Source organism: Chrysemys picta, chromosome 6 (assembly GCF_011386835.1).
Source record: "Chrysemys picta bellii isolate R12L10 chromosome 6, ASM1138683v2, whole genome shotgun sequence".
Classification (NCBI taxonomy): Eukaryota; Metazoa; Chordata; order Testudines; family Emydidae; genus Chrysemys; species Chrysemys picta.
In genome coordinates, this window is record NC_088796.1 from 21,435,921 (window position 1) to 21,463,308 (window position 27,388).

The following is a 27,388-nucleotide window of genomic DNA, read 5'->3' on the forward strand; positions in this document are numbered from 1 at the left end:
CACAATTTTCCACAGTATTTGCTTGATTCTTAAACATCTACCTGCGACGTGTGTTAAAATGACCGTTTGACATATATCAACTCGCGATATCTCCGCTCTACATGAATTTCCGGCTATGCAACCTTAATGTATATTTGAGTTAGGTGTCACTAGCATTGCGGTTCTTGCCGCTGGCGTATGTGTTTAATTGTGGCTGAGTTATTGCTTATCAAAATTACGGAGTGGGTCATCTTGACCCTACATCGCAAATTGAAAAAAAAAATTCACTAAAATATTAGGTTTCAGAGTAGCAGCCATGTTAGTCTGTATCCTCAAAAAGAACAGGAGTACTTGTGGCACCTTAGAGACTAACAAATTTATTAGAGCATAAGCTTTCGTGGGCTACAGCCCACTTCTTTGGATGCATCCGAAGAAGTGGGCTGTAGCCCACGAAAGCTTATGCTCTAATAAATTTGTTAGTCTCTAAGGTGCCACAAGTACTCCTGTTCTTTTTACTGAAATATTATTTATTTTTGCAGTAAATAAAAGATTTGACATATTAATAAATTATCAGAAATGTAGAGAAATGAATTATAATTGAAATATGACATCTTCGTTATTTTATTTATATTTTTTTCATCTTTTTTAAAAAAAATTTCATTTTATTTTTTTTAATTTGATTTTTTCCCTCTAATTTGGCACCCCATTTAACTTGGCACCCTAGGTGACCGCCTAGTTCACCTATATGGATGGGCCGCCCCTGCTCAGCTGTGACATAAGGGCACCATTGCTAGCGATGAAGGGACAGGTCAATATCCATGGCCCATTAAATCCTTGGCTTGTTAGATGAACCTGCCAAACAGGTGCCAATCAGCGTGAAGTGTGATGGTGATTATTTTTTAACCCTGTCTATATCTGTATTAATACCATGCCCATCCACAGGTTATCTGAGCATCGGCCCATTGGGAACTGACCTGAGACCCTCACACTCATTTCATATAGGCCACCAAATGGCCAACAGATGGTAATAACATTCAGTCCCTACTAACCAGGGTTGGATGCTAACCTTAGTTCTAGAACTGAAAGGATAAATATGCCATTCCACAGGCATCCAGTTTTGCACTAGTTAAAGCTTTAAAAAGTAGTATCTGTTTGACTTTTGTATTGTTGAAGCAAAGCTCTGATAACTGATTATTGCCATGGCCTATGCAGCAGGATGGAATGGATCCTCTATTTCCACTTATCCATTATTGTCAAGGAGAAAGGTAGTGGAGGGAAGACTGCTTGTTTTACTTCCTGTTTCAATGTATATGAATGCTCAATGGTGCCAGGAAGAGGTGCTGTTGTTTGTAGACACCAATTCCCTTCTCCATACACACATAAGCAGTAAGACTCAGATCATTATCTCCCATGAGGATAACCTGTGGAAGAGGCATGGTAGGTTTCCTCCACATTCTTCCATTGGTTGGGGTATTCTTCCCACAGGAGAAGCAGAGGGTGCTGTAGGTCTATGTTAAAACATTAGTTAATATTTATACACCTCTACCTTGATATAACGCTGTCCTCGGGAGCCAAAAAATCTTACTGCATTATAGGTGAAACCGCGTTATATTGAACTTGCTTTGATGCACCGGAGTGCGCAGCCCCGCCTCCCCGGAGCACTGCTTTACCACGTTATATCCGAATTCGTGTTATATCGGGTCGCGTTATATCGAGGTAGCGGTGTATTTCACCTCTATATCCTAAATATATCTGATATCTTTTATCCTTGGCTACTGTGCTGCCCTTAGTCCCTACAGCAATTGAGCTAGAATATGATATGCTCAATACCATAGTGTAGGTAACTTATACCGGATGGAATTCTTATGCCATATTAATGATTTAAAGAATGTCTCAAAGAACACTGGCATCAGCACTAGTAGTGGGCAAAAGGTTTGGGGGGTTCAGTTGGAAAAATATCTTATAGGATGGGATGGATACTTATTCCAGATGGCGTCTGAACTTATGGGTGCTCCTGCATGTCATTTCTAAGGGGTGTCTCTCTTGAACCAGGAAGTCCATCCGTTCCCCAGTGACTTCCTCCGCTGATTGCACCCTCTGCCCTGTTGAACATTCAAACTTCCCATGCCATAATTTTGAAAGATCTGCTGCATGGTGGCTATCTGTTTTTCAACTACGCACACCCCTACCATGTCAATTCTCACCTACTCTGGCTCTAGATACACCTCACCCTATGTTGCATCCCAGAACACTTGAGAACTGGCTACGGCAGGACTCAACAAAGGGTTTAAAGGAGGAATGGGACTTGTCTAAGGGTACTTCTCTGCCACCCTTTTAAACATGACAATGCTTCCCCATCTCATACAATATTCCTGTTTCCTTTGAGTTTTCCAAATACAGTAGAATCTCAGAGTTACGAATGGAGGTTGTTCATAACTCTGAAATGTTCGTAACTCTGAACAAAACGGTGCTGCTGTTCTTTCAAAAGTTTACAATTAAACCTTGACTTAATACAGCTTTGAAGAAGGAAATGCAGAAGAAAAATGCTGCTTTTAACCGTCTTAATATAAATGAAACATTCACAGAAATAGCTTCCTTACCTTGTCAAATCTTTTTAAAAAAACCTTCCCCTTTTTTTTTTAAATAGTTTAGGTTTAACACAGTACTCTACTGTATTTGCTTTTGTTGTTGTTGTTGTCTCTGCTGCCTGATTGTGTACTTCCGGTTCCGAATGAGGTGTGTGGTTGACCAGTCAGTTTGTAACTCTGGTGTTTGTAACTCTGAGGTTCTACTGCAGTCATTTGAATCATGGCCATGTTTATTCATTCCTTTTCCAAAAGCAACTGCACTCATTGTTTTGTCTTGGTGATAATTTGTGAAATTACAATAGGGCACAGTGCTTTGTTACCATAGGCATAGAGCCAAATCCCAAATCTATCCAAAAGAAAATGATGGTAACACACTGAATAGCAGGCGTTTTACTCACAGCTGAACTCAGTGTTCATAAAAAGACGTTTTTAAATCCAAAACAGTCTGCCTGTCTGTGCACCAGAGACACAGGCGCTAACTGAGATCAAACAAAATCTGGATAGGGCAGAGCGAGAATACTGACAAATCTCCTGTTTTCAAAGGCAGCTGGTGCATGTTTGTCTTCTTCTAACTACATCTTAGAGACAGAGCGATCTGAAACCCAGTGTGGCGGCTGACACAGCAGAGATATTATGGAGCCTGCTCAGTATGCAGCACTCAGTGAGTTCCATTGCCATGCAGGGAACCAAAGTCCAGCAAAGAAAGCAAGATGTCTGAGAACTCTGACCAGAAATGACTTAGTGCACTGCAGAAGAAATGTGAGTGTTCCCTCCCTCAGGGCACGTCAGGAGGAGAGGGAAGGATATGGACCATACACTTGTTCATGCCCAGCAGCTGAACTAAGCAGCACAATATGCCCTAGGCCAACGGTCACCAAACTTTTGAGGGTTGCACACTCCCCTTGGCCCTGTCTGCGCCTACCCAGAGCAGGGGCCGAGAGCGGGCCCACAGATCCGGGGAGGGAGGGAAACAGACAGGGATAAGGGGGCCGAGTCTGGGGCTGCAGTGGGGGGTGGGTCTGGGGTCAGGAGTGGGGCCGTGGCCAGGGGCTGAGGCTGGGGCAGGAGTGGAGCTGCAGATGGGCTGTGGTGGGGGCCAGTAGCTGGGCCTGAGGCCGGGTGTGGTTCTGCTCCTGGCCCCACCCCCAGTCTCGGCCCCGGACTGAGAATGGAGCTGCAGCCAGCAGTCAAGGCTGGGGACTGGCGCAGGGCCTGGAATGGAGCTGCACTGCAGCTGAGTATGTGGCCAGGCGTGAGGCGGGGAGCCAGGGACGTGGCTGGGGGCAGGACTGCAGCAGTGCTGGGGGCAGAGAGGGGCTGGGTGGCACTCCCTCCCCGCCCCCCATGAAGGTTGGCCTAGGCCCCGCTGTGCCTATCCTCCACACCCCCTTCAGGGGAAGCGCCCCACAGTTTGGGGACCTCTGCTGTAGGCCCCGCTCCATGCAAAGTGAAAAAGAAAGGACACACTGTATATCAGAGAGATGAAATAAAATTCACAAATGAAATCTTTGTTATGAAAAGAGCAAAGAATGAAAGCGCAATTCACTGGAGTCCAGCTAGCATCCTCTCCCCCCTCACCCACATTACCCTTTCTTTGCAAAAGTCTTACATCTTTTAAAATGCCAAAGATTTAAAGTTTGTAGTATTGTTGTAGCCATGGTGGTCCCAGGATATGAGAGAGACAAAGTGGGCGAGGTAATAAGATTTAAGGGCTTGGTAAGGAATGCAGCCAGTTTCAGTCTAATATAATCCTTCCTCCCTCACTGTTACCCGACAGTGAAAATTATATATTTGTAGACATAGGCCACCATAATCTAGGTATGTACCTGAGGAAATGTAACCCACTGGTAAGTGTATGTTTTAGGTCCTCCTCTGTGCCTATTTTCCAGCAGATATGAGTTTGTTACAGCCCCAGCAAGAGACTTTTGGTTCTTCAGCTTAAGCAACTGATGGTTTTAGCTCTGGAGCTCCATGCTTCAGTCCTCATTGTGTCAGCCAAGATGGGTGACCATCACAGGGGAACATTCTATTCTGGTTCTTTTACGATATCATACTGTGGTATCTGAGTGCTGTCTCTGCTCTCACTGGCTTTATAAGCCAGGATTAGACAAGGAACAGAGCTTTCTTGATCAAAATCTTTGATTATAGCAATGTGGCTCCTCACTGCCTTATGGCAAGATACAAATCCTATTTATAATGGTAGGTGGTTTTTGGACCCCTCCTTTGTTTCTCATATTTGCATTTGCTACTCCCTTTTTATCCTTGCTTTTTTTTTTGTATTAATGGGGAATGGATTCCTTTTTTTTGCTAAGTCGCTTGCCTCCGTCTATGGTGTTTGCTTTTGTGTCAGAACTTGTAGTTCTGGTTAGATTGGGTCTTCAGCTTGATTACTTTGTTGTGTGCTGATTCTTTTGAACAGGGCAATGCCATCTTTTTACTAACTGGCGTTAAATCATAATAAATATACATGCAACTGCAAATAATATGTATTCCATTTCTTGGTGTGGAAACAGACAATAACAAGAAAACATATTTGTGGACACTGATGTTCCTAGCACAGGAAAACCTGTGTAGATGGGCTGTGCTGTGGCAGGTATTAGTGTGTATGTCTATACGGAATGAATGCGGCATCAAAAGCAGGGGTGATTAATAGCGCATGAAGAATGATGCTGACATGTATTTTGGTTCCAAGCTTGTGCGTACATTAGAATTGCCCAAGAGGAGACTTCAATTACATGTTTTATAAAAGTAAATGTCACTCGGTTGCAGCATGAAGAGTGTTTTTCTTTTAAATAGCGAATTTTAGTGCTTGTGAAAGATGCTGGATTAACACCTCTGGGCTCTGAAGTCCTCTATTCACAAATCAGGGGAAGCAACAATGTTGAGGGATTGCCTCTCAGGGACTGGAGGGTAGTTTAGTTAATTACCCATGTCCATCAATGTTTAGTCGCTCTAATGAGAATCCACATAAGGATGCACAAAGGAGCTCAGGCACTGTGGTAATGAGGGAAGTATAAGAACCTATACAGAATAGAACAGAATTAGTGCCAAATCTAGTGGTTTTATGATGTGGATACCTGACCATTGAGGGTTTTCTTCAATATATCAAGTAGGAGGAGGTGACAAGTAGGCTGCTGCAAGGCTCTGGTCTTATTTAACTTCATCACTGATCTGGAAAGAGTAGGCAGCACATTTATGAAAATGACAACGAATACTATATTGGGAACCTCTTTGAGGCCAGAGAAATAATACAAGGGGAATCAAAGAGACTAGAAATATGAACAGGAAATAAAATGAGACTCAACTTGGAAAAATACAAGCTAATACAATTGGGGAAAAAGTAATCCTGAGTACACATAAGCAAGAAAGGAAGGTACCTGGAAAGCCACAGTATTAAGAGAACTACAGATACTAGTGGAAAGCACATTAAACATGAGTGTGCAAGACAGCAAGACAGGCCAATACAATTTGGGGATATCCTGCCATGGGGCAGGAAGGTTATATTGCCTCTCTATATCACTGTGGTGTCACAATAAATAATATGAAGTGGCTGGTGACACTGATTTATTAAGAATGATCTAATAAGCAAAATATATTATTCTGGACAATAACTATGTTAACACAGAGTGAAGGTTGAAAGTACATATAAGTAATTCGGGGGAAGGGGGGGAATTACAGAGAGGTTATAATTACTCCCAAATCAGTATTATAAACCCAGGAAATTCAGAGCTCAGGTGAAACTTACAAGAAATCCTGAAATATTAATTTATGGGATTGCACAGTTAAGGCACCCAAACCTTAACTCAACCCTGACCCCATGCAAATAACCGTGCAGTTATGAATGATGCATTTTTAATTTGTATAAAGTTATTTCCCTCTCCCCCCTTTACCTTCCAACCCTGTTGGTACCAGTATAGGGCAGTTAAGGTTGCTTGGGTGCCCTACCTGTACATTTCCTTCTTTACATAGCATCATACTCAGTTGTTGTTTATTCCTTGCAGTAGGCCTCATGGATCCTTTTTATTCTAACTTTTTGGTGCAGTTCTTTTCTCCATGGCGCAGAACAAATGTCAGCATAGGGTCCCAGGTGGTAATTTTACAATTTAACAGAGATGGATTTATTGTTTTTAAAATTGCAGTTATTTTAAAAATGTGTCAAATGTTGCCTATGACACAGCTGTATTTCATATTTTAATCAGATTGAGCACAAAGTTCATATTTGAATCCAAACTTCCCCAAGCTCTACTCGAGTTAGGAACTGATCTATTGGTTTGACTTGTGGTGTTAGCAGATAAGTTTGTATCTAGAGCTGGATGTCAACAAAGTTTGGTAGTGTTCAGGCCCATTTGCAATGTCAATGTTGGAAAGAGTGTAAAACAGCTATAGATTCATATTATTGTAGATTGTATACCAAAGGGAGCAGATTATAAATAAAATTAGAGAGGAAGATATCTCCTGCCATTGTTATTGTCAACAGGAGTTTTGCTATTGTCTCCACTGGGGCCAGGATCTTACCTGATATGTTTATCTCAAATCACAAAATATAGGCCCAAATGTTCAAATTTGGGTGCTTAAAGTTGGACATCTAAAGCCACACGTAGGCACCTAAATTCTGGACACTTACTTGAGAGGTGATGAGTGTTCACAACTCCCGGTTAAGTCACTGGGGAGTTGCTGGCGCCCAGCAGCTACGAAAATCAGTCTAATTTCATTTAGCTGCCTAAATATGGATTTAAATGCCTGGCTTTTGAAAATGTTGGCCAGGGTGTTTAAAATGGACACTTTGTTCTGCAATACAGTCTTTCTGCTTGGCAATGTTGTCTCTAGATAGCTCATCCCAAATCTCTTATTATGCTGAACTGATCAGACAGAGCTGAGCAGAAGTAAGCCACATTTCTAGGTCTTCAGAACCCTGAGGAAAAACCGTCTATCCTGTTATAGCTTTTTCCACTCTTGCAACTTGCCCTTTGATCTAACATGTTTGTGGCGTGACTTTTTCCATCCTTTAGACCAAGCTGTTGAGAACACTTAGTTAATCTTAGAGACTGATCTATGAAAAAGGCTGAAGCACTTGCTCCTTCTAGCCCATTATAGTAAGGGAGTAATGTGAGAGACCTGTAGATACCAATTACTAGAGCTGCTTCAAAGAACATGTAGCTATGTTAGTCATCCATGGAAGGTTTATCCTACAGATTGGATGTATTCACACACGGCTTTATATAGTCTAATGCATCATAAAAGGCATTTGCAATTTTCTGGGCTTGTGTGAGTGGTCCAGTGGTTGGTGTAGATGACTTGGAGCCAGCACTCATGGTTTCCAATGGCTACTCTACCATTCACTTACAATGTTAATTTGAGCAAGTAACTTGCTCCATGCCTCATTTTCCCTCTCTGTAAAATGGGTGTAATAGTACTTGTCTACCTCATAGGAGTGTTGGAAGGACTAATTACTGTTGGCAAAGTGCTCTGATGCTCTCAGACGAAATGTGCTGTATTAATGTAAAGTTGTATCAAATTGGAACATTTCACCTCTGTATCATGAGTGGTGCTGCCTAGTTTGGTGCTTTCAAACAAATGAAGGGGAAAAAATGCACCCCCCCCAAACTATGATTCCCTTAGCTGCCTTTGTGGTGTTTACCCAAAGCTGCCATACCTGCTGGGTGAAAACACATTTTAGATCAGGTGTTTGCCAGTGGAAAGTTTAGTGGCATGTGTTGCAAACAGCTTGCAGTGCCCATGAGTCACCTGGTACACGTGTTCACTGCTACCTGAATTCCCAGCACGTCAGTCACCGCACTATTTTCTGACAATATCTTAAAACATTACATGTAATATCCAAATATAAACTATCATACTACACTATGGCCCAAATTCAAAGAGTGATGTAAATAATGGTGTATGTTACACTCTGGTAAGTGGATGTGAGTTGGGTTGAAGAAGGAAAATTGACCAACAGGGAAGCAGCAAGCAGAACTAACTCCTTATGAGATTTCCACATGGAAATCCATGTGATTAGCAGAGGATGATACTGAAGAGAACAGCTCGTGCCCACTCCTCACCCCCGCTCCCTCCCACAAAACCCCATGGAGCCAGCTCCCATTTTGCTCCAGTGGAAGAGCTTCTGAGGGTTCTCGTGGATGGGACAAAGATGTTGCTCAGATGAGTTTCTTACTTTCCCCCCAAATGTACTGTGCTTTCTCTGAGGAATAGTGCAGCTATCAGAGCAAGGGCATTCCTACAGGGATGACCAGGGAATAGCCAATGGGATGGGAGGCAGACATAGCAATTGCAGTTGACTGGGCATCTCCTGGCTGAGGAGCCATGGAGCAGAAGCTGGCTGGGGGATTGAGCGTGGGGGCAGTACAGTGGCTAGGGGAACCTTTCTGAGGAGGGAGAAATGGAAGGATGACAGCAGAGAGGGAAGTCTCAGCAGTGAACTAAGGGCATTCGTTAGCTGGAGGAACTGTTAGCTTCAAGGTTGGCAGCTGTCAGAGTTGACAGTGCACTGATTGTGCCAGCATCTTGCATCTACCCAGGCACACCATGGCTTGATTGAGCATTCTCTCGTAAAGGCAATGCAGGTTCTTATCCATGTAAAATTCTGGGTTAAGTTACACTGATGGCTGCCTCCCCCAAAACTGACTGAACCACTTTTGTGTGTGAATACAAAGTGCTGTTCAGTGGATTGCACAGGGAACAATCAATGTAACTTCTCTATTGGTCTCAATAAAGACTCAGATTATTAGCTCTTTAGGACACAGACTGTATCATCCTGTTTGTGTGGACAGAGCCTAGCACATTGTGGCTGTTAGTCAAATGCAAATAATAAATACCGTAACACTTAGATCTGCATTCGGATTAGCCCCTCCTCAAAGCTTAGGGGTGCTTGGATCTGAGTTTTGGTCTATTCCTTTCTCTAGCAACAGAGATTCTGCATAAAGAGAAAATATTCATTGTCAGAGTTTGGTGACCCTTCCTCCCTCCCAACTTTGTTCAGAGTCACCCAGGAGCACCCCCAAAAATTTCTGACACACTGTCAGTCACTAAGGAGCCATCTCTGCTGCTGCTGCTACCACCAGCGTCTTGCCTGCTAAGTCCATGCTATGTTCAGCCCCCACTTTCCAGTCCGGCCTGCCTAGGTACAGAGTCATTCCTCATCCCTGAGAGAGGACATGGGTTATTGGAAGTGATACTAGGCCCAGCTGGTCCCTAGGCGAGACCCCTGGTGGAGGAACTGGCCCCATATCAGCAGCAAGGAGGAGCAATGCTGCCGCTGCACTGCCCATCAGTTTTGGCCCCCCAGGCCCTCCATTGTGAGTTCTTCAAGAGACAAATAACTGAACTAATTCATACCATTTGGAGATCAGGCCCATAGTTTTATACTGAAACTAGATGAGATTTGCAGTTTCATCTGGTTTCAAAGTGACATTCAGCGTTTTAAACTGAGTTTCACTTTGAATTGTTTGAAGTTCTAATCTCAAAGCGAAAGTTCTGGGTGGGAAAAGAGGTGATACCAATCTCCATGGTTTGAAACCAAAGAAAATAGTTACACGAGCCCCATTACCTCAGACCTCCTGAGTGTGAACAACTCTAGATAAAAGAGTATATCAATTCTAATCCCTTATTTTATCTCACTCCAAACATCATCTCAATTTCCACTTTGCGCTGATATTTCTGAGGCTTCGTCTCTGAATTTTTTTTTTAAGAAAGATTCAGCCAAAGAGCCAATTTTGAGTGAAACAAGTTGAGGGGGGAGGGAGTGGGAAATACATGCCCCATTTAAAAAAATAACAGGAAGGTTTTCTTGTGCTTGAATAACTCAAAAACTTCACACCCACCAATGACTATTTGATCGGGTGAGGACAAAAGGCATAGACATGTTTTTAGAAAATTTGAATAAAAAATAAAATAATTATAAAGTGACTGAAAATGGCATATTGGCTATGCATAGTAATTCTCCCTCATTACTGTTTTTCAACTTCACTCATTTTATCTTCAAAAACAGTAATTAAATTTGTTTCCATCTGACAGCTGTTTGTTGGCCTATGTGAAATCATCTGCTGTTCTCGATCTTATTGGGAGTGGACAGGTGTCCCATCTTGACTGGCATTAAATGGCCTCTCTTACTCTCCTTTCCTGTATCACTCAACCTCTTCTTCCTCCACCCTTTCCCACACCTTTCTTCTGCCAGTTTCTCCCCTTCACACTTTTTCTGCGTTTCTTTGCCTGATGTTAGAGCACTGCCTATGCTGATTGTGATATGCTGCGTAGAGTTGGTTAGATTAAACACTGTTTTATCAAAAAATGCTGGTTTGTCAAAACTGAAATTCCTTGTGAAAGCGAGTCAGGTTTGACAAACTTTCCCCACATCACAGAGCTTGTCAATTTCGCTCAGCAGCTGTCTGTCCCAGAGAGCAAATCTCAGTTTGGTGTTTCTGAAATAATATATATATATATTTTTTCGTTTTTGGTTTGCAAGAAATTTTGAAATACTTGGTTTCATTGTGATTTGGAACAAAACTAAATTTAAAAATACCAACATTTTCCATAAACTGGAAATCCTGAGCTTCAGCCAGCTCTAGTGCTGGGTCCATTCTACTGCCTTTGATCAATACACTTCTGTATTTGCCACAGAGCATGGTGTAGATCACTGATCTAAAGATGCAGAGCAACTCTGACAATGTGGCAGCACTGTGGGAATCTAGGCTGCAGTCACATACAGCCTATCCTGCAAAACCTTGGTGGCTGAGAAGCAGGGGTTAGAGAGGTGCTACTCGAAATAACTTTTTTTCAATCAGCTATCGCAATTATTTTATTTGTTTCAGTCGCAAGTTTCATTTTGTTGTGACAAGTAGAAATGGTGTAAATTCAAGTGAAGGAGGTCAATGCAAGTATCACTGGAGGTGTTCAAAACCAGGATAAGTATAAGACACTAGTCACAATGGAGTAATGAACAGAGCTGAGCAAATAATTGGGTCCTTGTCCCTGGGGCTTTCCATATGGCGGGTCTGCCCTGGAGCAGGGATCCTACCAGTCCTGAGAGACCTGGCTCCAACAGGACTCCTCGGGCCTGGCAGGCTGCCTGCCATGGAGTGGCGAGTCTAGTAGACCTGAGAGATCCAGCTATAGCCAGGACTCTGGGGGTTGGCAGGCTTTCTGCTGTGGACCCTGGTCCAGAACAGCAGCAAATTTCCAATGGAAACTTGAATGTCTTTGAAACAAGTTTAGATGAATCTGCAATACATATGGCGAAACATTTGGGTCCAGCAAACTGATCTAGTAATGAATAGTCCTTGTGAAATGCATGGCCCGCAGATGGTATGAATTGTGGATCTTACCAATAAGGAAAATGTTTCAAAGATACACATTGCATTTTCCATGGAATGTTTAATGCGAAAAGAGACTATTAAGTAGAAGTAGGGAAGTGATCTTACCTCTGTACACAGCATTGGTAAGACCACTAATAGAATACTGTGTCCAGTTCTGGTGTCCACACTTCAAGAAGGATGTAGAAATAGAGAGAGTTCAAAGAGGGGCCACAAAAATGTTTTCCAGCCTCTGGATCAAGCCTTGTAATGTGAGGCTTACGGAAGTCAGCTCGCTGGAGAGAAGATTGAGAGGTGATTTGATCACATGTGGAAAAGATATCTGATGATAGTGGGGCACAGGTTCAACCTTGCTGACAAAAACATAACAAGATCCAATGGCTGGAAGAAGCAACAGAGGGTCCTGTGGCACCTTTGAGAAGTATTAGCAGAAGTATTGGGAGCATAAGCTTTCGTGGGTAAGAACCTCACTTCTTCAGATGCAAGTAATGGAAATCTCCAGAGGCAGGTATAAATCAGTGTGGAGATAACGAGGTTAGTTCAATCAGGGAGGGTGAGGTGCTCTGCTAGCAGTTGAGGTGTGAACACCAAGGGAGGAGAAACTGCTTCTGTAGTTGGATAGCTAACTAACCTCGTTATCTCCACACTGATTTAGACCTGCCTCTGGAGATTTCCATTACTTGCATCTGAAGAAGTGAGGTTCTTACCCACGAAAGCTTATGCTCCCAATACTTCTGTTAGTCTCAAAGGTGCCACAGGACCCTCTGTTGCTTTTTACAGATTCAGACTAACACGGCTACCCCTCTGATAAATGGCTGGAAGGTGAAGTTAGAACATTTCAACCTTGAAATAAGACATAATTTTGTCAGCCAGCTGTGGGGGGTGATTAAACATTGGAACAGCTTGCCAGGGAGGTGATGGAGTCTATAAAATGAGATTAGATATATTTCTAAGAGATATGAATCCAGCTTCTTGGAGAAATTTTATGGTCTGTGTGTTTGGGGTGAGGGGAACCAAAATTGGGCTGGATGGTTGTGGTATTCCCTTCTGGCCAGGGCCGGCTTTAGCAAGAGCGGGGCCCGATTCCTGGGGGCTGGGCTTGCTGCAAGCAAGCCCAGGAATCCCCCAGGAATCGAGCCGCGCTCCGGCCGGGGTTGCCGGGCTTGGGTCCGACCCGGAGCCGCGCCGCGGGGGCCGGGCCGGGCCGGAGCTGACCCGCGCCGCGCCGCGGGGGCCCGGCCGGGCCGGAGCTGACCCGCGCCGCGCCACGGGGACCGGGCCGGGCCGGAGCCGACCCACGCCGCGGGGACCGGGCCGGGCCGGAGCCGACCCGCGCTGCGCCGCGGGGGGCCGGGCCGGGCCGGAGCCGGGCCGCGGGGGCTGGGCTGGAGCCAAGCTGGGCCAGAGCCGCTGGGGCCTGCCTGCTCGGCGGGAACGGGCCGCGCCTCCCCGGAGCCCTTCTCGCCCCCCCACCACCGCAGCTTACCTGGTGCTGCTGGCCCGCCCCTGCTTCTTTTCAGACTTCCCGCGAATCAGAGATTCGCGGGAAGCAGGGGAGGGGGCGGAGCGGGGAGGGGAGGAGGGGGGGAAGTGAGCTGGGGGCGGGGTGGAGAGCTGCAGCGCGGGGCCCTCTTGGCGCGGGGCCCAATTCAGCCGAATCGGCTGAATCGGCCTAAAGCCGGCCCTGCTTCTGGCGTTGGAGCCTGTGTATCCCCTTCCTTCCTAGGCCTGGGGAGAATGGGCTCAACTTCATTGCCTTCAGCATACTCATTACACCTGCAGCTTTGCATTAAGATAATGATTATAATCAAATCTCATGCTTCAGGACTTCAGCCAGTTGTTGGTCAGGCTCAGGAAGGAACTCCCCCCCCCCCCCCCCAGTACATAATTGGCTAGATGTGTATGTCCCCCCACACACACACACACCTTACTCTGAAAGTGTCAGAGATTGGCCACAGCAAGAGATGGGACATCTGTGGACTGGTGCTGTAAGGTGGTATACAGAATCCTCTTTCTAGATGTCTGGTTGGTGAGTCTTGTTCACGTGCTGAGGGTTATATTAATCGCTAGATTTGGGATTGGGAAGGAACCTTCCCCAGGTCAGATTGGCTGGGATGTTGGGGATTTTTCACCTTCCTCTGCAGCCTGCTGGGATCATCTGGGCATATCACACTTAATTCCTGGCCATTGCACAGGCATAGAATCATAGAAGTGTAGGACTGGAAGGGACCTCGAGAGGTCATCTAGTCCAGTCCCATGCACGCAAGGCAGGACTAAATATTATCTAGACCATCCTTGACAGGTGATTATCTAACCTGCTCTTAAAAAACGCCAATAATGGAGATTCCTCTCTAGGCAATTTATTCCAGTGCTTAACCACCCTGACAGTTAGGAAGTTTTTCCTAATGTCCAACCTAAATCTCCCATGCTGTAATTTAAGTCCATTGTTTCTTGTCCTATCTTCAGAGGTTAATGAGAATAATTTTTCTCCCTTCTCCTTGTAATAACCTTTTATGTACTTGAAAACTGTGATGTTTCCCCTTAATCTTCTCTTCTGTAGACTAAAAAAATGTTTTTTAATCTTTCCTCATAGGTCGTGTTATCTAGACCTTTAATTATTTGTGTTGCTCTTCTCTGGTCATTCTTCAATTTATCCACATCTTTCCTGAAATGGGGGGCACAGAACAGGACACTATACTCCAGTTGAGGCCATATTAGCACGGAGTAGAGTGGAAGAATTACTTCTCATGTCTTGCTTACAACACTCCTGCTAATAAATCCAAGAATGATGTTTGCTTTTTTTGCAACAGTGTTACACTGTTCACTCATATTTAGCTTGGGATCCATTATGACCTCCAGATCCCTTTCCACAGTACTCCTTCCTAGGCAGTCATTTCCCATTTTGTATGTGTTGCAATTGATTATTCCTTCCTAAGTGGAGTAATTGCATTTGTCCTTATTGAATGTCATCCTATTTACTTCAGACCATTCCTCCAGTTTGTCCAGATCATTTTGAATTTTTATCTTATCCTCCAAAGCACTTGCAACCCCTCCCAGCTAAGTATCAGCTGCAAACTTTATAAGTGTACTCTCTAGGCCATTATCTAAATAATTGACAAAGATATTGAAAAGAACTGGACCCAGAACTGATTCCTGCAGGACCCCACTCGATATGCCCTTTCAGCTTGACTGTGAACTGCTGATAACTCCTCTCTGGGAACGATTTCCAACCCGTTATGTACCCACCTTATAGTAGCTCCATGTAGGTTGTATTTTCCTAATTTGTTTATGAGAAGGTCATGCGAGATAGTATCAAAGGTCTTACTAAAGTCAAGATATATCACATCTACCACTTCCCCCGTATCCACAAGGCTTGTTTCCCTATCAGGTTGGTTTGATACAGGTTGTTCTTGACAAATCCATGCTGATTGTTACTTATCACCTTATTTTCTTCTAGGTGTTTGCAAATTGATTGCTTGATTATTTGCTCCATTATCTTTCTGGGTACTGAAGTTAAGATGACTGGTCTTTAATTCCCTGGGTTGTACTTAGTCTCCTTTTTATAGATTGGCACTATACTTGCCCTTTTCCAGTCCTCTGGAATCTTTCCCGTCTTCCATTACTTTTAGAAGATAATCGCTAATGACTCAGAAATCTCCTCAGTCAACTCCTTGAGTATTCTAGGATGTATTTCATCAGGCCCTGGTAATCTGAAGACATCTAACTTGTCTAAGTAATTTTTAACTTGTTCTTTCCCTATTTTAGCCTCCGATCCTACCTCACTTTCACTGGTGTTCACTATGTTAGATGTCCAATCACTACTAACCTTCCACATTTTCTGTTGTGGTTTTTCCCCCATCACTGAGTAACAGGCCTACCCTGTCCTTGGTCTTCTCTTGCTTCTAATGTATTTCTAGAATGTTTTCTTGTTACCCTTTATGTCTCTAGCGAGTTTAATCTCCTTTTGTGACTTGGCCTTTCTAATTTTATGCCTATGTGCTTGTGTTTGTTTGTTTATCTTCAACCTTTGTAATTTGACCTAGTTTCCACATCGTGCATTGGTGGCAGCTTGACAGGTGCATAACTGTTGATAGTGGGAGGTGGCACAATTTAAAGTTTCTGGTGTGAGCCCTGGCAGCTGAGGCAACGCGTGGGGGAGCATGCCACACGGCCTCGTGGCCTGCAACACGGCCTCACAGTCACTCACTGCGCTTTCTTCAGTGCAATACAGAGCAGCTTCCTAGTACCTCCCAGGTCAGAGCCAGCTCCTGGCCTCCCAGCCAGCCCCACCTTTGGCCACAGGCTCCTGGTCCCGTCCAGCCTTTGGGTGCAGGATCCCAACCCCCTCCCCCCACCAGGCTCTATTCCTGGCTCTGTGATGGACTCTATAAGCTGGACAAGGCAGTTGGGCCCAGTTCTCAGGGCTGCAGGTGCAGCCCCTGCGCACACACATGGCCACACAGCTGCATGAGGTTAAATGCAAGGCCCTCCCCCCTCTATAATGGGGAAATCCCACCTCACTCCCAGCGGTGCACTGCGGCTGGAGCAGAGCAAGCTGATTGCTGCTCTACGGAGACATGCCCTGTGAGCCAGCCTCAGAGACCATCCATGCTGCACTCAGGCCTCCTAGATTTCTGCCAGGCAGAGGTGACACATACTGTTGATGTGAGGAGGGCACAATTTAAAGGCTCTAGTTTGAACCCTAGAAGAAATCTGGAGGGGCACATGACCCCGTGTGCTCCCCATACATCTCCTCTGCACCTTGGTCTCTCCTGTTCTTTCACTGTGGCACACAGTTTAATTTCCTGAGGACTAAAATGCATTAGTCTAACTAAAGTCTTTGGGCTTGATATAGGAGTATCTGGGTGAAAATTCATGACCTGTGATATACAAGAGGTCAGACTAGATGATCTAATAGTCCCTTCTGTCCTTAACCTCTGTGGAACTATGAAAAGATAAATGTTGTAGTGCTTATGCCCCCAAAACCCTGTGAACTTGCCAATTGCAACAGCACTTCACTGACTCTGCTGACATTTGGCAGGCTCCAGAGACAGGTGCTGTAATTTAGGGCTGATGCCAACGTTACTCCAACTGATGATGTTGACTGGGCACACGACAGCTGCTTCCTCTTGAATGCAAGTATATTGTGAAGTTGAAGTGCTCCAGTTTTCAGTTCTGTATGCAATGTCATGCCGCTGGCCTAGCTGCCTTTGTTTATCTGTTATTAATCAATGTGCATTAAATAAATACATTTCATGTAGGGCGAGGTTGTGAGGTCATGAGGCTTTGTGGGAGGGAATAAGGAGCCTCTCTCCTGGTGTGGCTCATGAAAGCAAGGTCCATGAGAATACCACCGCCTGCACGGAGGCTGCTACTGAGGTGCTCCACGAAGGGGACTGGAAGAGACAGAGGATAGGTGGAGCCATGGTTATTCTGCCACTATGATCCTGCCAGCAGAGCTGACCTACTGCACAGTGGGGAATATACTGCACCCTTTGAAAGGGGATAGCAAATTACTTTCTCACCAGCTGAACTGGGAAGTGCCTCATGGTGCTCTTTCTGCGCCCAGTCAGTTTTATTCTGCCCTAACTCTGCAGAACTGAGGCTAATACCACAATGTAGCCCTAAGTAGACTAGGCTGTCTATACAGGGCCAGCCTTATGGGTGGCAACATGGGTGACCACCAAGGGCACTGTGGTCAGGGGAGGCACCCTGGTCAAAAGGCTGCATAAGGGCTGTGCCTACCCGGGAGGCAGGGGAGAGGATAAAGGGGTCTGGGAGAGGACCCAGGCGCTCATACGCCTCCCCTCTCCCTCCTCCTGGCTGCATGACACCTGCAGCGCCACTGCTGCTCTGCCTGCTGAGTGGCTACCCGCTGCTTGGGGACCAGTACTTAAAGGGCACCAAAGAAAGTTCGCCCAGGGTGCCATTTTCCCTAAGGCCGGCCCTGTGTTTATAGGGTACAAAGTTGATTCTTGCTCTCCTTTCTTATGTTACATTGAGAGACTATGGGAAGGTTTATGGCTCATTATGTACTTTGCAGAGATGGGTCCCAGGGCAAAACTCCAATCCAAACTTCCCCGAAGTTGCAGTTGGTAGTCTTCAGGTCTAAGGCTTTGATTCGACCCATTACTAAAATGGCAGTATGCTGTAATTTTGTATCTGAATCTAACCTTTACCCCAGTTGGAGGGTGTTTGAATCCAGGGCTTTGGTTAATCCTCATTTCTAATATCTGTCTGTATGTTTTTGTTTTATTTTCACTTTATTTATGTGGTATGAAATGCAATAAAGCCCACCCACCACAGAAGTGCAGGTAGCCAGAATATAACTAGCCAATTTGGAATCTGGCCATGCCATTCAGATTAACAACCTGCTTTTGAGAAAAGTGTCATAGGATCTTAATGACCACAGACCGTCAGGGCTTGGGTTTATTGTCTCAGCCAACCATGACTGTGCCTAATGCCATTAAATTTTTAGTAGGTTTTTACTTAATGAGGGTGTTTTACATCACAAGAGTGTGATTCACTGTTAAAATGTTACTGCACCTTTTATATACAATGTGTAACAAAGGAAAACCAGGAATACAGATGGCAAGGTGGGCGCTATAGCTGCTTTTCCAAGTGAAATAATTTGACTATTTTTGATTGTTTAAGAAATCCCATGACTGAACTCAAAATTAACTATCACTTTGAAATGGGGGCCTTTTTTGCTAGAAAGAAATAGGGGAAGAAAAGTATGTTCCGCTAAAAAATGCTCCATGCATGTGTGTGTGTTTGTGGGGGAGTGCATGCATGCCAAAATATAATGGAAAATGAGTAGATTTAAATCAAATGCTATGGGGGTGTGTGAGTGAGATGCCAGAGGGTTGTGCCTGGTGAAAGCAAGGGAAGAAGTCTCATGGCAGTTATAGCAGGTAGTTATAGGGGAGGAGAAGAGAGAGAGAAGGAAAGGGAAAGTGTGGCTGTTTAGGCAGTCAGGAGTTGTATTCTGAGGTCCAAATATATGAACAATGGGACACTTGAATGCCACCCACATTTGAATGATGTTTGGCTACTACTACTTGTCCCTTCATGCTCAATCTCACCCAAAAGGTCAGGGTGAAGAATAATCCACCTAAAGAGAGTTTTCCATTTTTCTACCTTTGAGATGCAGAATGTTGCCTCACTTCAAGAAATTACTCCTTGCTTTATGCTGTTTTTATTTTCAAAAGCCTATTATCAGCGCATTAGATTTTGAGGTAAACACTGAAGTCAATAGAAGGCACAATTATGTATCCACAAGTACGGTATGTTTTTATCAATTAAAAATATGCATTTCTCATAAATAAGATTTCCTATGAATTTTGCCACCCGTTTTAAAATCCTTCCCCCTAAGCAAATGATAAAGGAACTTAGGTCTTTTCTACATGAAATAAAAAGTATGGGCCAAATCCTCTACTGGTGAAAATTGGTGTACCGCTATGTAAATCAATGGATCTATGCTGATTTACACCAGCTGAGTATCTGGTCCATTTAATACAGCAGCATTAGGAGAACACTTGGTGTTATATGCTTTTCACAAAGAGAAATAAGCCACTTTTCCCTAGAAAATTTAAATCTTCCATTCTTTTATTAAGAAAACAATCAAAACTGTCCCTCTTGCTAACATAAACCCTTTGGATCAAATTGTCATCTTAGTAACACCAGGGTAAATACAGATTAACTCTCAAATGACTTCTGTGGAGCTCATTTAGATTTACATCAGTGTAGCTGAGATGAGAACTTGACACTTTTTCTTTTCAAATTATGCTCATATATTAAGGTATATTCTCCACTTGCAACACTCAATTGAGAAACTTTCTAAGCAGAGAGAGACATTGCCTGGATAAGACACATGCAATAGATTAAATATCAGATTTCCCTATCCAGCTGTCCATTAATGCCTTTTACTATTATCTGTCTCTCTCTATAATTAGGACAGCTTCTGGTTTATCTGGGCTTTTTTCAAAACCAGATTTCCTTCACAGCAGTAGCTGTCATTCACAAGGGTTTGAACAGTATCTTTTAAAGTAATTTACATTTTGCATTATTTTGCAACAAATCGGAATAAAGTACATTCAAGTTGCTAGAAAAGCTCTTTATGTTTAATTATAAAATGCTTTACTTACCCTGGGTGAGACACTTTCATTTGGCAGCTGATTTTTGTCAGACAGGCCACTAGTCCATTTCCTTTCCCAATGACTGGTTTTATCTGTCTCTTGTCTATGACATAAGCCAGCCTGGATTAGAAAGCTTTCTGTCACCTGGTGCTTTTGTTTTGAAATGGCACCTCCTGGATTATGAAACAGTGCACTAGTATCCGTAACATTTGTTCCAGTTTGAACAGATTCTCCTGTGTGTCTTAATGGTTTGCTAAGTTCTTTGGGGTCTAATAGATTTAAAAGGTCTTTTCTCAGCCTCTCTGTCAAATTGACTACAGCATCCTTAGATTTTTCTTCTGCCAGTTTTCTCCTTATCCCATTTAATTGCTGTGAACTCTTATTTGACAGGTCTTTGCCCATACTATTTGCTACCATGGTCTCCGAGGCTTGATTTGTCAGAGAACTATCTAAGCCACAAGAGGAGGACTCCACTTCTGCAAATACGACATCCATGTTCTGTGATTTGTCAATAGAGAAATCTTCCGCTGAGTGGTTATTTGTATTGTTTTCTTCAATTCTAGGATACTCATTTTCAATCGCCGTAGAAGCGACGGGCAATTTGCATTTCTCCTTGTCTTTCATTGTGGTAGTTTTATCTTGGTGGTGCCCAACAGTAAGAGTCATCCCTCTTTGCAAGGTTGACTGACTGTATGTGGAGAGATCTCTCCTTACAGCTACTTCTTTGGATTTTGAGTGATGACCACAGAAGCCAATGGTGGTATCCATAGGCATAGTGTTATCTGACACTTGAAACCGGCAAGGCATTCCACTGAGGAAATAATCACACCCATCACAATCCTCACTCAGCTTTATATCTTCCTCCTCATCACTTTCTAATAAAAATTTTAATTTCTTTTCCCATATTTCATTTGCAAGATCTGTCATCACATCAGAACATTCCAGATACTCAAGGTCATCATCAGAAAACTCATCAGCTGAGATTAGAGTTTTACCTGGATAAAGTTCAAAGTTAGTGTCACAGATCTGAGAGGCGTCCTTTACAAAGTTATGCTGATTTCCTGTGTCAATATTTGCTTGGTAATTGGACAGTGTATTCTCAGTCAGAAGTTTATTGAGGCTACTATGCCCAGATGCCTGGGCATCTTCAGTGATCTGACTAGAAACTAAGTTTTCAGCAGTAAGGCAACAGTTGTCTATATGATTACTGATTAGACTTGTTGGTTTGGAATACACTTGAACGCTGTAGCATTTGGCTGCTTTTCCAGCAGCGTCACTAGCTAAAGTGTTTGAGTATACAAAATCATTTGCATTTTCTGATACATACATTGTGCAGCAGTTATTTTCTTGGAGTTTAAATATGTTTTTGTCATTCATATTGTCTTCCAAGCTAGGTATGTTTCTGTACTGATTCTCCAATGAAGATGACATCTCTGTTTCTATAGGCTGCTCTACTGACAAACCATTGACTTTTGTAGAGGCCAACTCAGGTGAAATTAAAGTGGATACTCATAGGAGCAATTCCTTTTCTCCGCTAAAGGTTTCTCAATCTGCCTAGCTTGATCTGAACCTTCCCACTGAATGCATTGGCTTCATTCTTTCTACTAGCTCCTTCATCATCGTTTTGGTTTGACAATAATTTTTGGTAAATTTTGTGTCTGATATCACTTCAACAAAATCTGAAGAGTGGATCATTCGAAAGCAATTTCTAGCGACGATCTGACAAAGTGCAGCATCTTGCTCTGTGAATAAAAAAATAGCTGGAGTTTAAAACTAAATTTTAAAAGGATATGCGTTTTATTTATTTCATAAATGCCACAAGTTTGCTCGTCTGTACTATTTTTTATGTTTTGTACTTTGAGTTGCAAGAATTTTCAAAGGAACAAATCAGGGTTTTTAAAAGACAGCAATTGCTAACTGCAACAACTAAAAACCACTACTTTATGCTTAGATGTTTAGTGAGAGCACATTAGGAGCAACCAAGGTAATTTGTGCTAGCAAAATAAACCAAGCCAAACAACAGCCACCACACATATTTCAGCCCCCCCACAACGTATTCTTGTTTCCACATATATTTAGCTGCAACAAATGTGTGTTCCTGCATCTAATCTGGATATATCCATGTGTAAATGGGAATCTATAAGTATATGTGTGAGTTTTGCATATGTACACGTTTTTGCTATTTTGACAGTTATTCTGGGGCAATAATAATAATTTTTTGAAACTGCAATGTCTGAATAAAAGTTCCATAAACATGTTACTCGTAACACTTTGGAATAATCAATCTGAATGGATTTTAAATGATTCTTTTTTTTTTTTTTTTTTTACCATTTTGATTTCTTGTTTGCCTGGTGCCGCTGGAGCACTGAAATCAGACTATTCAGTTTAAATTTCCTATTTATATTACATCTCACTTTTTGGCTGTCATGCACGGACAGTACAATTGTGTGTAGGTTCACAAGATGGTTTTAAAAAATAATTAAAAGAAAAACAAACAAAATACCAAAAGGTTCTAATAATTTAAAATTGGAAAAAAAATGAAACGTATTTATTCTTTTTAGGCTTTTTAAAAACACTTCTAAATGTTACACTTAGTTGTTGGACAATCTCTGTCTAAAATAATACTGTTTGCTTTGCATTACCCATTTCCTGCAGCAAAAATCCTCCTGGGCATATTACAAATACAAAACAAAATAAAATAAACCAAGCTCAACTCCAATCTTTTGGTTTTGTTCTGTAAAAATAATAGGCACTCTGAGCAGTACTATATTCCTGATTAGCCCCCCTGACTTCAGTGGAACTACTACGGGAGTAAGGTACTTACTGCTCAGCGTAAGAAACGGTGGCATATTCAAGCTCAGAGTGAATTCAGTGCTCAAGAAAGGAGAAAGTTTAACAGCCCCGGAAAATAAAGTACTATATTTATTCACAGAACAGGTGTGGTTTGCAGAGCTGAAATAAAATCTTGCTCAGACTATTTTCCTAATGCGTCTGAACTCTGATCTGATGAACCACTTTGAGGATGAACCCCCAGTGAGTCCTTTCCAGTTAAAATATCTCCCTTTACTCTCCTAACTCCGTGCTGTAGATTCCCAAACCTTCTGATCTGTTACTTTCCTAGCATGCAAACTTCCCCACTGCCCTTCCAAGCTCTTTCAATTGCATTTCAGTTGCTGCAATGGGGGCTTAAGTAGAGCAGTCAGTGGTGCTGTCAGCTGCTGTCTGTGCCATGTTCCACTAGGAACTGATTCAAAGTCAGACAGCATGAAGACACATGGGGAACTAGATTAATGCCTAGTAGTGGGTCAATAGCAATGGGCATGTATGGGCTTGTTTGGAGTTGCATTCTCTGTAGTAAACCGCTCACTGCAAGTCAGTCAGTTTTCCTTTCTTAGGGGGCAAATCCTCTTCCACGGAGATGCTGATACCAGACACCTCTGTGTTCTTGGGGAACAAGGGTGCAGTATCCAGCCTGACTCATGAAAGACACCCCTCCCCCCACAGCCTCTGCTTAAACCAAAACCCATCAGAGGAAAAAACTTGCAGAGAGCAGTAAAGGGTGTTGGGAGACACACCTAGACCCCTCCTGACAAGGGTGACAAGATTAAGACATCTCCATTAGCATACAGAATGGAGAGCAGAGACAACTCCCCTAGCCTCATCTGCATGAAAGATGGGACAGGGAGACATCTCAATTTGCATACGGAACAGAGAACCGCACTGAACTCTGGGACCAGAAAAAGCAGGGAAGCACTGCATCATGGGAATCTCTGCTCCAGATGTTAATGAATTTACGCCTGCTCACACCCAGCTCTGCAATTATCAGACCAATTCTAGTAATGGATCCTTGATTGATATCCAAAATACTGAAGAAGCATAGTTGCATTGTGAGCTCCCTGGAAGAAAACACCACACATATCCAAAAGTGATTAGCTCCTATTGTCTAGCCTAAAGAAAACCCTTAAGTCATCAGCTTCCCTTTAAACAAATCTAGTGTTCTCTCTTGAACCATTGTATTTTCTCTACAATAATCCCTACTCACCCTCTAGCCAAGGTTCTGATGCTTAGATCCAAACTATGCATCAGTTCCACTGGGACTCCATATTCTCCTGACTGATTGTGCTGGGGGCTCTGCCATTCTCCAGCACTCAAGACCCTGAACTACCACCATTACCTAGGAAACCCGACCAGTTCAAGCCTCATGGAGTGGGTGAGATTCCCTTTTTTTCTCTCTCTCTGTTTTCCTTTCTACCTTAGGTATTAACCTTTAATAATGTATGTTATGTTGGTTTAGGCTCTCCTTGTATAGTTATCACTATTATTCAATAAATAACTTTTAGGGTTAAGTTGGCTGTTTCTCTCTCTCTCTCTTGCTGAACTTTACTCTTTTGTGTTTTTAGCTTCCCCCATTCACTCTACAGCAACTCTTCTTTTACCTAAGCTAAAGATCCCTGCAGCACCCAAAATACTGTGGGGTTTGCTCATCAAATAGGTTACTGCCAGTACAATTGTGATGTGAGAGTGGGGATAGGGACGTGCTGAATCTGGGACGCTTAAGGGTAACAGCTTGAAAGTGCTGCTTGACCCAGTCCATGGAGCCCAGGGGCATATAAGGAGAGGCAGCTTGAAAGTGCTGCTTCCTCCAGCCCAGTGAGTCCAAGGACAAATAAGGGGTCCGCTTGCCAGTGCTGATTGACCCGGTCCACTCAGACTTGCTCTGTTAATGTAAGTGTGGGTGTGAGGGTGTTCATCCGGTTCTGGGGTTGGAGAAACCCAGTCCTAGGGAACCTAGGTCCTGCAGGATAGCTCCACTGGGAGGGGACTTGCAGCAGGGAGAAATAGAGCTCCATATGAACACACAAGTGACACAAGCAGTACATTGATAGAATTACAGAACCCCCACCCCCGAAGAGTAACCCGAACAAATGAGCATACCCCAAAGTAACGGGCAAATCTGGTAACAATGCCCTGATGCAGTGGAACCAGTCCAGTTCTGATGCACTGCTTATGGAAATGTTTTGTAGAATTTAATAGAGTGTGATAATTTTTCTATAGGTTCTTTGATAATTTAATAGAGAATTACATCTCTGCTATAGATTTCTGTAGGATAGTTCAAAAACCTATAGAAAGAAGCTCATTCTCTATTAAATTATATAGGATGTTACAGTAACATGTATAAAACTCTATTTCTATAGAATCCTATTAGTTTAATCTATATTACATTGTATAGGAGTTTTCCAGGAAGGGTGATGCAATGTTAATTGGGGAGGCCTTGCAGAGGCCCAGCACTAGTCTTGAAGGGCAAAAAATCCCCAGAGCACAATAGAGGCTCTTGATTCATCTGCTTTTGCTGTCTAATCAGGACGTGGGAGAGAGGAGGAAAGACTGAATCACACATTCATATCACTAGTCATATCACTGAAAGCACTACTAGAAGTGCTCAGATACCAGGGTGATGGATCTGAACAGAAGTGCCCTAACTGATATTTTGCTCCTTCCCACCAAGGGTACCACTCTACTGGCCCAAATCATGAGAATTGTGAAGCCTCTCTCTCAGTCATAGCATAATAGCAGAAAGCTCAAGTACTCAATTCACATGTCCTTATAGCACTGTCACTCAGGCCTGGTGTTTTTTTTTATTATTTATTATTTTTATTATCATAGCACCTAGGAGCCTTAGGCATGGACCAGGACTCCATTGTGCTGGGTGCAGTACAAAAAGAGCTGACAATGAGATTAGGTGACGACAGATGGATAGACAGTCCGATGGGGGAGTACAAGTTAAAAATGAGACAGTATTGGTCAGCCTGATAGGCAGTGGTCTCAGAATACCAGCTGCCTACCCATTGTCGTGTTTTTTGTAGGCATCATGGCAAAGGAGAATTTTAAGGAGGGATTTGAAGGAGGATAATGAGCTTTGAAGATGTTAACAGGTAGCTCCTCCCAAGTGTGGGAGGAGCATCATTGGAGAAAGCACAAGGTGCTTATTTGAAAAATTAACAAGTAGGCAATGGAGGCTGGCCTAATGGGCTGATTAGAGGTGGAAGTCAACATCTCGAAAGTAAATGAGAGATAAGTAAGATGGGGATTGGTCGTGAAGGTCCTTGAAAGTGAAGATAGCAGCTAATGTCTGATGCAATAGAGAAGGGAGAGCCAGGTGAGTGGATGCAGAGAGACGGGTGACATGGTCAAAGTGACGGGCTAGAAAATTGATCTTTGCAGCAGCATTCTGAATCAATCTGAGCAAGGTAAGCTTGCATTTGACAAGACTAGAGAGAATCATAGAAATGTAGGGATAGAAGAAACATTGAGAACTCATCAAGTCCAGCCCCCTGTGCAGTGGCAGGACCAAGTAAACCTAGACCATCCAAGACAGGTGTGTGTTGCATGATGGGGACTCCACGACTTCCCTTGGAAGCCTATTACAGAGCGTAACCACCCTTATAGTTAGACAATTTTTCCTTATATCTAACCTAAATCTCCCTTGCTGCAGATTAAGCTCATCAGTGGACATGGAGAACAATTGACCACCATCCTCTTTATAAGTCATGAACATATTGGAAGATGTTATAATGTCTCCATTCAGTCTTTTCTAAAGACTAAATATGCCCAGTTTTTTAAAACTTTCCTCTTAGGTTAGGTTTTCTAAACCTTTTATCATTTTTGTTGCTCTCCTCTGGACTCTTTCCAATTTGTCCACCTCTTTCCTAAACTGTGGTGCTTAGAATTGGACACAATACTCCACCTGGGTCCTCACCAGTGTTGAGTAGAGCGGGACAATTACCTCCTTTGTCTTACATGCAACCCTCCTTTAAATACACTCCAAAATCATAGTAGCCTTTTTTGCTGCTGCATCATATTAATGGTTTATGGTCCACTATAACTTCCAGATCCTTTTCAGCAATACTGCCACCTAGCCAGTTATTTCCCATTTTGTAGCTGTGCATTTGATTTTTCCTTTGTAAGTGAAGTACTTTGCACTTGTCTTTATTGAATTTCATCTTTTTATTTCAGACCAATTCTTCAGTTTCTCAAGGTCATTTTGAATTGTAAATCTATCCTCCAAAAGTGTTTGCACCCCCTCCCAGCTGGTGTCATCTGCAAATTTTATAAGCATACTCTACTGCATTATCTAAGTCATTAATGAAAATATAGAATAGTACCAGGCCCAGGACAGACCCCTGTGGGACCCCACTAGATACACAATTTCACAAAAAACATTGATAACTACTCTTTCAGTATGTATGGTCTTTCAACCAGTTGTGCACCCACATTATAGGAATTTCATCTAGATCACATTTCCCTAGTTTGTTTCTGAGAGTGCGGTGCAGAACTATGTCGAAAGCCTTACTAAAAT

General features: G+C 43.1%; 1 protein-coding gene across 4 annotated transcripts in view; it reads right to left on the reverse strand.

Moving 5' to 3' along the window:
- Window positions 1-21,606, reverse strand: part of ALPK2 (alpha kinase 2) — a 72,477-nt gene extending 50,871 nt beyond the window's left edge. For all 4 annotated transcript variants that reach the window (XR_010602125.1, XM_005303876.4, XM_065598821.1 and 1 more), the window contains exon 1: window positions 20,041-21,606. Coding sequence is in view for 3 of the 4 variants with exons in the window: in XM_005303876.4 (XP_005303933.2) it covers window positions 20,041-21,462 (1,422 nt within the window). In the remaining variant the exon portion in view is untranslated. The remainder of the gene's footprint in view (window positions 1-20,040) is intronic.
- Window positions 21,607-27,388: the final 5,782 nt, after the last annotated feature.